Genomic DNA, 13,926 nt, shown 5'->3' on the forward strand with positions numbered 1-13,926 from the left:
CAAAAACTGCATACAACAGTTTTGAAAGTTGTGACTTAGCTAAAATCACGTGATCTTACGTGAGCCTTTATACAGTGCATACCATTGTAAAGACCATTAAGTCATTCACAAACAGTTTTGTTTTTATTGGTTATGCTAATGTTAAGGGAACATTTCATCATTTTGCAAACATTACGAGAACGTTACTTTTGAATGTTCTTTATACATTCTTAGACAAACGTCCAACTAAAACATTCAAAACAAACAAAAAAGAAAAACATTCCATGAACAATGTATAGGCTAGATGTTTTTGTGTTAACGTTTTGAGAAGATTATTAAAAACCAGACAACTTTATATGAACATTTATATGAGCATTTGTTCATAATGTTCATACCATTCTGTTCTCTCCAAAGGTCTGTTCCCTGTTATAGCTGGCCTGGGATGTTAATATTTAATCAGTTTTGTGTGTGTGTGTGTGTGTGTGTGTGTGTGTGTGTGTGTGTGTGTTTATTCCTACAGCAACACAAATACTCAGAACATTTAAAATTAAAAGTTAGTCCTTAGGATTATTCAGCTGTTACTGAAAGAGCTCCTATTCATTAATTATTGCCATGAGAAGAGGAGGTGGACCATAAAAAGACATAATAGTTTGCAAATCAGTTATGCAGCTCAATACCAGTGTGTTTTAGCAGTGTGACATAAGAAAGGTGTTGTAAATGTTTATTACAGATCATATTTTAAAATCATATATCATATGATTTTTACAGATCATATTAAGTAGCCTAACTAATCTTCCTCTTCAGCTCGAGAAATAGTTTTGTTTTCAGCTGAACAACACTACATCCTTGTTTTAAAGCAGGTACTGAGCCTATTTCCACATATTCTTCCTTTAAATGCTTCTTTAGTTCCTCAACTTACTGAATGAAAACTGCTTTCCATGTGTCAACTGAAAGTCTATTTGCCTTTTCAAGTTTTATCGAAAGATGTTTGGAAATGAATCACACTGACAGCACATGAAGAGATAACTCTTGTTTACACAGTAAACACAGCATGCTGTTTTTCCCAGCAAATAATGTAGAGTAAGCAAGATGTGACTGCACAATACTGATGATTTGCAAATATGTCAATCACAGAAACGTAGGTCAGGAAAGACTGTAGACATCACCATTGAGGATTGGCATGAGGAACAGCATCCACAACATGAAACTCTCCATCTTCTGATTTGAATATAAATTACATCTTTATAGTGAAGAGGAAGCACAGACTCTTCCTGTAGTGAGTCAGGTGTGTGATTTATTCAAAATATATCTTATTAAATATTGTTAATATCCCCAATGTGCACTTTTATAACTACTTTAGTTTTAAAATGACTTCAGTAATGCATTATATTACTCTATTATGTAAACCAATATATTACTCTTCAAAAAATGTAGCCTGTATACATTTGTATATTGTATACTGAGCGTCAGTTTCAGTCAATGTCCTCATTGCTCTTACAGCCTGTGAGAAGAAGAAGAAGAAGAAGTTTCTAATGAATTATGACAGCAGGTCAATATTTTATTTCCCTCTTCAGGTAAAGTCTTCAAGTCTCTGACGTCACGCGCAGGGATAGGCTGCGTCACGTGGTACAACTTTCCAAACCTGTGTGTGTTTCCCGAAAAAAATGTAGAGGAACAAAAACCTCTTTGATGGTGGAAAAGGTAAGACGAAACCATCCTTAAAGTGTATTATTTAAGCTTTACGTATAATATACCCTTATATGTTAAAACTAAGCCGCATTTCGAAAGATGTGATCGTTGTTGTTTTATTATAAACACATCTGTCTGTCAGTGCTGTTGTTGTCATGTCGTTTACTTCCAGTTTGCTAACCGTTCTTCAGCTTTATATTTGAGATAAAGCAACTAAGAGCTCTTAGTTTTGAGAGTATATCTACGCACTAATGAGGATAAATAACCATCATTTAAACTTCGCTGACCTGTTGATCCCGCAGTGTTTTTCTTAAGCGCGCTTTGTTTCAGTTTAGCATGGACTGTATGAATAGATTCATTGTAGCATTTTAAATGGCGCGAACATGTTGTATTATTCATTACTGCTAATTAGTTACATTGTTGAATTACTGCCAGCAACCCACAAAAAACGACTAGCTTGTACTATGGTATTTATATATCACCAGTGTTGGGGATAACGCATTACAAGTAACGCAAGTTACGTAATCAGATTACTTTTCCAAGTAACTAGTAAAGTAACGCATTACTTTTTAATTTACAAGAGAATATCTGAGTTACTTTTTCAAATAAGTAACGCAGGTTACTTTTTTTTTCCAATTTATTGATTGACAGATCTGGTGTCAACATGTTGAGAAATCAGAAGATGTTACTGTAGTTCTAAAATAAATATGAATATGCATTAATTCATCTCACTCACAAAAAAAAAAACACAGATTCAGTATTCCTCAAAATTAATAAAAATAATGCAACTCAGAATATGACGCAAACCTGCAATAATTAAATGTTAAACAACACAAATATCCTTTATTTATGGATTGTATTTAATCCCATTCTATTAACCAATGTCTTCGATGATCCCATTCAACCATACTAATAAGCACAAATTACTCTAGACAAACATTTGTGTGTCTTTTTTTATTGCTGAAGTGTGTTGAACTGTCTTCTTCTGCATTCTACTGTACGGACGTAAATTTACTTTCCCTTCAGCCTGAGGCTTATTCATTTCACTTTTGGTGTGAAAAGGCTTTTATATTTGCCAAAAATATAACTTTTTTATTAACGCATTACTTTCCATAAAAAGTAACTAAGTAACGTAATTAGTTACTTTTTTATGTAGTAACGCAATATTGTAATGCATTACTTTTAAAAGTAACTTTCCCCAACACTGTATATCACATATGGTCAAAAAGCATAGCATTACTTTTGGTACCTTTTAGTACTTTGTTTAGTGTCATGTGATGTAGATACAGGTATTTTTGGCTCTTCGTGAATGTGTTGATTGCTTTTATTAATATATAACATTCTTCTTCTTATTGTCTGTCTTTCAGGCCTTTGGATTCACATATATCAAATGAAGTTTTACACACTGAACTCAAGGCCAATGTAAGTCTTGCACAGTGTCTGCGTGTGAAAGGTATTCTATAAAAATGTCTTGTTTTTTTCTCATTTGTAATACTTTTCTCTTGTTGTTTCATTAGGTTAACTATGCTTAAGGAAGAATGTAACATGGAGATTGTTGTTTTCTTTATTTTATGCTGTTGACGCAGCGTTAGTAGTCTGTGATTACCCAATCAGACGTCTAGTTCTTGAACAGGCATGTTCATTTCTGTCTCTGTGGTTGCCCTTGATTCTTTCTGTGTCGTAAATGTTTCAGTCGTATCTCCTGTGGGTTTAGAGTTAACGCTCTTGCAATGTGGATGATGGGTTACTGTTTCAGTCGCTGCTATGTTCAAGTTACAAAGTTGGACCGCCTGACCTGGGGAGCACCTGTGTCCGAGAACATATATTGTACATAGATCAATATAAATATTTATCTCACATGTCTTTGGAATACTTGGTCAATTGTAGCATTACATAGTCAAATATTTTTGCATAATTATGCTAAAGTGTATAATTGTCCCACATAGCAGTTCTAGTTTCTGACTCTTATTTACCTATGTGTATGTAATTACTTATTACATACACATACTCAACATATAATTCCATTTATTTAGCAAGTTCACTTCTTCATCGCTTTAAGACACTGTTGCTCCCAAGGGGTTTGTTTCTTCTACCACTTTCTGGTATCCCGAATGGTGTTTTTTTGTGTCGATAGCTTCTTGTCTGCTTTGGAAAAGGGTTTTTGCATAATATCTTCATGCTTTAGCTTTTTCTTGTGCTCTTTCACTTGTAGAGAGGCATTTCCTGCACTGTAAGTGGATGAAATCATTAAGCTTTATCTTGGTTAGTAAAAACCAATATACAAGCAGACAATTTTGCATACTTTGTTACAGTTTCTGAACTATTAACATGAACATGTTCTAGCACACAATATCTGCTCTATAGGCCTAATAGTGGTTCTCAATTGGTTTTGCTTCACGACCATTTTTACATTTCACATTAACTGATGACCCAAAAAAAAAAAAAAAAGTGAAGACATGTGGCCAAGTATGGTGACCCATACTCGGAATTAGTGCTCTGCATTTAACCCATCCAAAGTGCACACACACAGCAGTAAACACACACACACACCGTGAACACACACCCGGAGCAGTGGGCAGCCATTTATGCTGCGGCGCGCGGGGAGCAGTTGGGGGTTCGGTGCCTTGCTCAAGGGCACCTCAGTCGTGGTATTGAAGGTGGGAGAGAGCGCTGTACATTCCCTCCCCCCACCTACAATCCCTGCCGGTACGAGACTCGAACCCGCAACCTTTGGGTTACGAGTCCGACTCTCTAACCATTAGGCCACGACTTCCCCAAAACATACTTTTGCAAAAAGCAAAAAACATATTTAATAACAAACAGTGTTTGATTGGATGCACTTCCTTTGACGTCAGCAACAAAGGTTATGGGAATTAGGAGTTCCTCCTATTTAAAAGTTAATAAAGCTACTTATTTGTTATATTTGCAAAACTAAAATGAAACGCAGATGCTTGACCAACTGTAGAGTAGGCTTGAAGAAAGTGCAAAGTGCAATGCTCACTCTACAAGCTAAGCTTAATTATAGTCATTTGCATTGTTCACAACAGACCTGTGACCAATTTTTGGGTCACAAACCACCAGTTGAGAACCACTACTCTACAAGAACTAAAACCAGTTTCCTAGATCTTTTCCTAAACCTTTTTACTTCATGTTCCTTTAAGGATAATTGCATATTCTGGAGGAGACGCCATTCATCATTGTCTATAATAGCGGTTCTCGACTGGTTTTGCTTCAGGGCACAGATTTTACATTGCACATCAACTAATGACCCAAAACTGAACCATAATTGATGGAGAAGTAAGCAAAAATGTATTCACTCGATCCAAATCTTAAATTTAAGAAGAAAGTGCAATGCTCACTCTACAAGCTAAGCTTAATTATAGTCATTTGCATTGTTCACAACAGACCTGTGACCAATTTTTGGGTCACAAACCACCAGTTGAGAACCACTACTCTACAAGAACTAAAACCAGTTTCCTAGATCTTTTCCTAAACCTTTTTACTTCATGTTCCTTTAAGGATAATTGCATATTCTGGAGGAGACGCCATTCATCATTGTCTATAATAGCGGTTCTCGACTGGTTTTGCTTCAGGGCACAGATTTTACATTGCACATCAACTAATGACCCAAAACTGAACCATAATTGATGGAGAAGTAAGCAAAAATGTATTCACCATCAAAACAGTGTTTGCACTTCCTTTAACATCAACAACAAAGTTATGGGGAATCAGGAACCTACTTCTATTTAAAAGTTGTTAAGACTACTTACTTGTTTTAACTTTGCAAAATAGACGAAAATAAAAGACAGATGCGCAACCAAGAGTAGAAGAAGTTTTAGAATTCTCAAATTTTAGAATAAAAGTTTGACTCTCGCTCTCTACAAACTAGTCATTTGCAATGTTCAAAACAGACTTCTGACCAATCTTTGGGTCACGAACCACCAGTTGAGAACCACTAATCTACAAGAACTAAAACCAGTTTTCTAGATCTTTTCTAAAGCCTCTTTACTTCATGTTCCTCTAGGGATAATTGCAAATTCTGGAGGAGACTCCATTCGGCGTTGTGTCCGAAACATGCCCCACTACAACGACGCACCCACAGGCTCACTCCCGAGTCTTCACAGCTTGACTGATCACAGGACATCTGACTCTTTATACTCCGAACCTCTTCCACCACCTCCCCTACCGAACCAGCCACCGATAGGCCCCGAATTTGAACCCAGCGGAAGCGAGGACAACGGGGATTCAGCCATCGACATCAAACCCGTCCACCGTTTCATCCCAGACTCATGGAAGAACTTCTTGAGGTCCAGCAGCGGAAGCAGCAAGTTGAAGTCAATGTTGGGCTCGAGCAGCAAGAACACGACCACTGACGGCGTTCGTTGTTCTCCGCCGCACTCACCGTCGGTTCCCGGTTCCTACCGCGACCCGTACGGCGGATCCGGAGGCAGTTATAACTCGCGTAAAGAGCGTGAAGCAATGCTGTTGGGCAACCCTGTGGAGTCCGTTGACGGCCGTACGGTGCACACTGCTTTGACATACGGCGAAAAAGTCGAGGAATACAACCAGCGCTACGCCTACATGAAGTCTTGGGCTGGACTTTTACGTATTCTTGGTTGCGTCGAGCTGCTTCTTGGAGCAGCGATTTTTGCATGCGTTTGTGCTTACATTCATAAAGACAATGAGTGGTTTAACATGTTTGGATACTCGCAGCCTGGTGGGGCTTACGGAGGAGGTTACGGAAGTTACGGCGGTTATGGAGGCGGTTATGGCTACGCCAACTACACCGGACCCAAGACGCCGTTCATCCTTGTGGTGGCGGGATTGGCGTGGATAGTGACTGTTATAATGCTTGTCTTGGGAATGACCATGTACTATCAAACTATACTTCTGGACTCAAATTGGTGGCCTTTAACGGAGTTCTTCATAAACCTGGCTCTTGCGCTCTTGTTTTTGGCGGCTGGTTGCGTGTACGTAAATGACACTACTCGAGGTGGACTCTGCTACTCTCAGTACTTCAATAATGGCATCAATGGCGCTTTCTGTCGCACTGAGGCTGGGCAGACGGCCGCTATAATTTTCCTGTTCTTCACCATGATCGTGTACTTGGTCGGAGCCATAGTGTGTCTAAAACTGTGGCGGCACGAAGCAGCTCGACGACTACGAGAACGTAATGGGCAGGAGGTGAGATTTTTATATTTTGGTTTCTATTTCTGTTGCATATTATATTCTAAAACAGTGTCATTTTAGTATCAAGATGCTATTCTAGTTTTTTTATTCTTATTTTAAATTAGTTCTTATTGTGTTTTATTTTCATTTTCCTTAAAGTTTTAGTAAGTTTTCTTTGTGTTCTTGTCATTTTTATTAGTTTTATTTTATACGTCTGTATAGTTTTTACATTAAATTTTAAGATTACATTTTGTACATCAAGTTAAACTAAATTAAAATATGAAACTTTGCTTTGGCAACTAGCTGAAATAAAAAAAAGTGTTTTATTTTATTATGAAAATAAATTATATTTTATTTTGCTTCAGTTAAAGTTTATTCTACTTCAAGTAACATTTTTTTTATGTTTTAGATTTAGTTAACTATAATAATATTGTAAATAAAAACTAAACAAAACTAAATATTTTTCAGATGGGCTGTAATTTTGTGACATTGTGCACCATTTTTGCTTGTGTGAACAGAAAATTGCTGTAGTATTGTTATGTCGTACCTAGTTAATCATGATGTATCATTGCCAGTATCTTCATATCTTCATTTGGTATAATTAAATATAGTTGCAAAAATGAATACAACAATAATTGAATCAGCTCCGCTTCTGCTTTATAGATGCAGCCAAGAGATTCTCCTTCTGCTGTGCATTTGGCAAGTATTTTGGCTCTGTCTGTTCTCATGTTTACCCATGGTGCATTGCCATCTGCTAAAAATTTTGGATGTATAGCATTTCTAGTTCAAATGAATAATTCTGGTTATGTAATATAAGTATTTGTTGCCCAGATTAACAAGCAGACATTTCCATTGCATATTTCTCTACTAGTTTAATGTTTTGCATATAGCCTATAAGGGCATACTGGAAACCAATTTGGCGACTAATATAACAAAATATAATTCATACATTTAAATGCATCTTAATCCAGAGTTATTCCTGAGGTAATTTACTTCATTCATTTGCCTTCATCCATGTTCGACTGCCAAACAAAGATGAGTTTACCTGTTCAGTGATGTTTAATATCCTATCAACAACCTTTGTAGTCCCATTTAGCCGCTTATTAGCCTTTTTCAAGGCAAGTAAAACGGCTATTACTGATGTAACCACAGACCTAATTTCAGACATTTAACCAAAAACCCATTGACTTCAGGACGATGGAACCAGAAGTGCTAAAATGCAACTTGTTTCTGGGTTTTGGCCCACAAAAATACACCATTCCTCCAGCACTCTATTAATAATCAAAACTAAGGTGGGCGAGGCTTAGCGAAGGGTCAGTATGTGATATAGTCAGAGAATATTGCTGGTAATTTTGTATCCTTCTCTTCACTCTAATAGGTTGTTGATGGTTCAAGGGAGCCGATGGCAGTCTCTGCACCGGTACAGCACACACACACTGCCGCCCCTGCCGTCGCCAAGCCCAAAGTTGTGAAAGGGCATATTCCAGCGGGACACGCTCCTAAACCTGTGATCATGCCGGACTACATCGCGTGAGTATTTGCTTCACCATCTAAAAAAAGAGAACTCATTTCGTGACCATGAGATGCTTTTGCTCTCTGATTAAGCTCACCCCTGTGTTTTGTCTTTCCCTGCAGTAAATATCCAGCTATCCGAACAGACGAGCAGCGGGACCAGTATAAAGCCGTGTTTAATGACCAGTATTCTGAGTATAAAGAGCTGCATGTAGAAGTTCAAGCGATTCTGAAGAAGTTTGATGAAATGGATGTGATGATGCAGAATTTACCGCAAAATCCCACCAGCCATATGGTCAGTCGAAATTTGCTATTACTGTACACTTTAGTCTGTCCTTTGTGACTTGTAAAAGAATTTCATCAAGCACAAATCCATGTCTCTGTATGTGTTTTGGAAAAACTAATTTTTAATCCTAGTCTTTGCAGTATGTTTCCTAAATGTTCATTGTTGGACACTAGAAGAACAGATGTTTTGATGCCTCAGAAAAAATAACTTTTTTTGGTAACACTTTACAATAAGGTCACATTAGTTAACATGAACTAACAATCAAAAATACTTATAAAGCATTTATTAATTTTAGTTAATGTTAATTTCAACATTTACTAATGCATTGCTTCCTAAATCTAGTTAAATCTGGTCTGATAAACCTGGCATTGCATGTTGTGAATATTGTTGGCTTTTGCTTTTGTTCTTTTTTCGAAAGTCGCTTTGGATAAAAGTGTCTGTTAAATGCATAAATGTAAATAATGTATTTCAGAAGAATAATTCTAGTATAATTCTAAAAAAATCTCTCATTTTTGATTGTAGGAGCGTGATCGCATCAACAAAATCCTGCAGGAATATCAGAGGAAGAAGATGGTGAGTTATTGGAATCCATTTGACTAGTAAACATACTGACTAAAACTGTATTGTGCACTATTTAATTAATGTTTTTATTTAATTTGATTATTATTATTATTTTACCTTCAAAGAAATAATTGACCTGATTTTTTTTTTTTTTTACATGCCATTCTGTCACTTGCAGCATCATACATAAGCTACATGTGAAAACAATGTGATTTTGTTCATCATACGTTTGTTTTAGGGGTTTAATGTTACAAAATATTCCACATTCACAATCATAAGGGTCACATCACTATTCTTACAGTTCAAATTAAACCATGCACAAGTGTACACATGACAAGCATAAATGTTGGCAATTTGATTATACATACATCTACAAAAAGTGTAGTACTCTCAGCTTATTTTAAGAGATATTACTATATTTAAATCCTTTTCCCAAGAAAATCAGCCTTGAGAATCAGTCTTGAGATTCTGTCTGGGCTCTACAGGCCAGTAGGTTTTGTCTGGCTGATTTATAACGTTGTGAAGCGCGAGTGGTGAAAGAAAGGAAGGAGGATGAGGAAAGGGGGAGGCTGATTTTCCCACAGGATTTGCCCCATTGTGTCTTTTCAAGAGAAGGAAATAACTGTAGCCACTCAGACCATCGGTGGCTCCTCTATAAAGACAGTTTGAGCCATATTTTGAGTGATAGCACAGGAGGTCATGACACAGTCAAGACACACGGTTTTGTTTCTGTGATTTTCTAGAACCTCAGATGAGCTGCATTAAAGGAATAGTTCACCAAAAAATTAAAATAGGCTAAAAATGTGCTCACCCTCAGGCAACCAAAGATCTAGATGAGTTTGTTTCTTCATCAGATTTGGAGAAATGTAGCATTGCATCACTGTCTCAGCAATGGATACTCTGCAGTGAATGGGTGCCGTCAGAATGAGAGTCCAAACAGCAGATAAAAACATCACAATAATCCACATTAAGTAATCCACACCACTCCAGTCCACCAATTAATGTCTTATAAAGCCAAAAGCTGCATGATTGTAAGAAACAAATCCATCATTAAGACTTTTTAGCTTCAAACCATTGTTTCCAGCCAAAATGCGACTCCTCTATCCATAATACTGCTTTCTCCGAAGAAAAAGTTGTCTCATCTGAATCAGGAGAGAAATCTGCACAAATCAAGCACCGTGAGAGGACAACAGGAGATGGACTTTTTCAATGGATGAAGCATTATTATGGATCATTAACTTGTATTTTGGCAACGACTTGAAGTTAAAAACGTCTTAATGATGGATTTGTTTCTTATAAACACAGCTTTTCACTTCACAAGACATTAACTGATGGACTGGAGTGGTGTGGATCACTTGTGGATTATTGTGATGTTTTTATCAGCTGTTTGGACTCTCATTCTGACGGCACCCATTCACTGCAGAGCATCCATTGCTGAGACACTGATGCAATGCTACATTTCTTCAAATCTGTTCCTATGAAGAAACAAACTCATCTACATCTTGGAGGCCTGAGGTTGAGTCATTTTTCATTTTTGGATGAACTATTCCTTTAAAGACTAGTTGCTCAGATTTAATTACTGTGTATGCGGCCATTGAGAGGATATTTAGTTCTCCCGCTTCATGGTCTCATTTATGTCTATGATGGTGTTTTTGTCCCTAGGATCCTTCATTTTTGGAGAAGAAGGAAAGATGTGAGTACTTGAAGAACAAACTCTCGCACATCAAGCAGAGGATTCACGAGTACGACAAAGTCATGGGCTGGAACGATGGTTACGGCTGAAACGGGCAGCACTAGATTCAAACCTGCTGTGACGGTCCTTCATTTTCACGCCAGGACATCGTATTACACTGAACATGTGACCACTGTATCTGCAGAGCCATGCTGGTCTGGATTTATATTACAAACAGTAATCCAATGAGGGATCGATAACTTGCATGCTCTTAATGTACACGCTGAGTCTTGAGCACTGACTGAAAATACTTTTTTATTTTATATTTCATAATGCTGACTAAAAGTGCATGAATGTTTAAAGAAATACTCTGTGTTGTCTGTGTATGTATGCAGAACTGCTGTTTTTAAAATTTTTTTACTGAAGTTTATTTTAATGATTGTATGCAGTTCAATTCATTTTTCTGCTACTGTGTATTTGATCTGAACAACAGCCTTGTCCTTATATATTCAGTGTTGTATATGCATTTTGACAAGTTGAACAGGTGATTTATATGCAAATAACGTAAAGAGTGAAAAGTCAAAGCATTTCAAGCTAATTTGTTGTAATTGAGAACATTTTTTAATAAAAAAAGTCCGGCCATGAGGCACTTCAGACACAACAGAGCAACTCTACAACCTCAAAAAAATGATACATATATTTATGGGTTAAGAAATGCAATGTTTTCTTAAATTTGATTGGTTAAATTCACTTCTCTTCTAAGCATCCCTATTGTTCCCTTCCTGTCTAGACTACTGAATCAGACTAGTTTTAGCATACGCTTACATGTCCCTCTATGGCTGATTGCAACATAAACATAAAAAGCTTACTTTCATTACCACTCTTTTAAAGAAAATATTTAATTCTCCATCTCTATCAATTCCATCAAACCTCCATTTCCACCACAAACCACAGCATCCGTTTGCAAAGTGCAATTATATTGGAATAAAAAAAAATTAATGCAAATATAACATTTGTGACATTTTAGCTACATGTTCTCACTATGCGGGGAACCATTTTGGATTTTAAGATAAAGTTTGTAGAGTAGATTTTTGCGTAAGCAAGTTTAAAATTAAAATAATGTCTTCACCATAGAAATCTCACCACACCTCTGTTAACCTGCGTGTTTCTTATCGCAGACTCACTCTTTTATCTGTAACGTGTCTGTATCCTGATACCAGACGGTCTCTCTTTATGGCTGTGTTTCAAAATCTACTATGCTGCCTATCTAGACAGCATTTTTAGGTAGGCTACCGTATATAATAATAAGGCAGCATTATAAACGTAGAGTTATAAACTCATGGTATCAGTCTTGGGCACATGAAGCTGTCTAGTTAGGAAACTCGTTAGAATTTGAGACACGCTCTGTGTGTGTGTGTGTGTGTGCGTGCGTGCGTGCGTGCGTGTGTGTGTGTGTGTGTGGGCGGGGTCTAATCATCTATAGGGCAGGTTGTTTGTCTCACCTGTCCTGAACAGTGACACAGTGAACGTCAGTGCGCGAGAGCAACTCCGCAAACAGGTGAGACTGAAACTACAAAATATAGAATATTATGTAATTAAAATTATAGTAGCCTACGTAACAGCGCTTTATATCTGCGTTAATTTGATATAAGATCATTGATGCCGACTATCACTGAGATTTAGGCTACTTCAGAAACAACTCAATCGCGTTTAGTTAGTGAAGAGTCTCAGAATCTGGCGTTCTCATGGTGTGTTTCTCTTAAATATTAAAATAGTACTTTTTTACACCGTGTGTTTTACCCACTAATTGTCAATTTTGTTTATTTTCCGCTCAGTCGTAATGACGATTGACGTTTAGTTGATAATAGTGAAATTAGATAAAGTGCGTATGATTTATGTTAGTTTTATACTTGGTGTATTTAAAAATATTCATGTTGTTGTGTCTTCAGAATGTCTTCGAGGCCGCACGAGAGTCCTCCGCCCTATGATTATCATACAGAGGATGGATAGTAAGTGTCGAGTTTCACCTCAGTGTTTCTCTGGATTGTGTTACATGGGTTTAGGCTTTTTTTAAACCTCTTGTGCCTTTGTTTTTATAGTGAGGAATTGAACTGCACAGTCGGAATTAACTGTAACTGTAAATATTAAATAAATAAAGGGCTATGGATGATTATTGGGAAGCTATGTTTGGTATCAGCCAATATTTTTTATTTTTTTCTCGGTTGATTAGGCTGCTATTGGATTTTACCTTTTTCTTTTATATTTTCTTTTCCTGTGACAAGTTTCAAAAGTATTGGCAATGCACTGAAACTGATAGCACATAATTGTATATCATGTATATGTATATATTTGCCTGTTTTTAAACGATATACCATTGACACTAGCACACGTTAAATGTGACCCAGAACCACAAAACCAGTCATAAGGGTACATTTTTTTTAATTGAGATTTATACATCTGAAAGCTGAATAAATATGTTTTCCATTGATGTATGGTTTGTTAGGATAGGACAATATTTGGCTGAGATACAACTATTTGAAAATCTGGAATCTGAGGGTGCAAAAAAATCTAAATATTGAGAAAATCATCTTTAAAGTTGTCCAAATTAAGTTCTTAGCAATGCATATTACTAATTAAAAATTAAGTTTTGATATATTTACGGTAGGATATTGACAAAATATCTTTATGGAACATGATCTTTACTTAATAGCCTAATGATTGTTGGCATAAAAGAAAAATCAATAATTTTGACCCATACAATGTATTTTTGGCTATTGCTACAAATATACCTCAGCGACTTAAGACTGCTTTTGTGCTCCAGGGTCACAAATGAAATGATACAATACTATATTGAATATAAAAAAAGTCTGATAGTGCTTTTGAAATCTGGTATTGTTTGAAATGGAAAAACAAAGGTCTAAAAAAATTAAAAGAGCCAAAGAAGAAAAAAAATGATGATATTGATAAACTCATTGATATCTTGCATTAGTGTGAATATTTATGTAGTGTGAATGTTTCAAGTTAATATATATACATATATATATATATATATATATAT

General features: G+C 36.5%; 2 protein-coding genes across 5 annotated transcripts in view; both read left to right on the top strand.

Annotated features, from left to right (window-relative positions):
• Nucleotides 1-1,589: 1,589 nt before the first annotated feature.
• On the top strand, nucleotides 1,590-11,816 carry marveld2a (MARVEL domain containing 2a). Of its 4 annotated transcripts, XM_016456814.1 has the most exons (9): nucleotides 1,590-1,680; nucleotides 3,036-3,090; nucleotides 3,186-3,301; nucleotides 5,693-6,852; nucleotides 7,501-7,536; nucleotides 8,216-8,367; nucleotides 8,473-8,644; nucleotides 9,158-9,208; nucleotides 10,859-11,816. In XM_016456814.1, the coding sequence occupies exons 4-9, from the start codon at nucleotides 5,743-5,745 to the stop codon at nucleotides 10,976-10,978; spliced, it is 1,641 nt and encodes a 546-aa protein (XP_016312300.1). In that variant the 5' UTR covers nucleotides 1,590-1,680; nucleotides 3,036-3,090; nucleotides 3,186-3,301; nucleotides 5,693-5,742; the 3' UTR covers nucleotides 10,979-11,816. The 4 variants fall into 4 exon arrangements, with proteins under 4 accessions (XP_016312300.1, XP_016312301.1, XP_016312299.1 ...); XM_016456815.1 differs by lacking the exon at nucleotides 3,186-3,301 and having other exon boundaries at nucleotides 3,036-3,121; XM_016456813.1 differs by lacking the exon at nucleotides 3,186-3,301.
• Nucleotides 11,817-12,353: 537 nt separating this feature from the next.
• Nucleotides 12,354-13,926, top strand: part of oclna (occludin a) — a 10,716-nt gene continuing 9,143 nt past the window's right edge. Inside the window, exons 1-2 of the mRNA XM_016456823.1 lie at nucleotides 12,354-12,426; nucleotides 12,818-12,877. Coding sequence (XP_016312309.1) covers nucleotides 12,819-12,877 — 59 coding nt within the window. The 5' untranslated portion in view covers nucleotides 12,354-12,426; nucleotide 12,818. The remainder of the gene's footprint in view (nucleotides 12,427-12,817; nucleotides 12,878-13,926) is intronic.

The sequence above is a fragment of the Sinocyclocheilus anshuiensis genome, unplaced genomic scaffold (genome assembly GCF_001515605.1).
Source record: "Sinocyclocheilus anshuiensis isolate Anshui unplaced genomic scaffold, SAMN03320099.WGS_v1.1 scaffold743, whole genome shotgun sequence".
NCBI lineage: Eukaryota > Metazoa > Chordata > Actinopteri > Cypriniformes > Cyprinidae > Sinocyclocheilus > Sinocyclocheilus anshuiensis.

Coding starts and splice junctions, on each gene's coding strand:
- marveld2a (XM_016456815.1), top strand. CDS start 5,743: ATGCCCCACTACAACGACGCACCCACAGGCTCACTCCCGAGTCTTCAC. Junction 6,853..7,500: donor GAGAACGTAATGGGCAGGAG/GTGAGATTTTTA, acceptor TCTGCTTTATAG/ATGCAGCCAAGAGATTCTCC. Junction 9,209..10,858: donor AATATCAGAGGAAGAAGATG/GTGAGTTATTGG, acceptor TTTTGTCCCTAG/GATCCTTCATTTTTGGAGAA.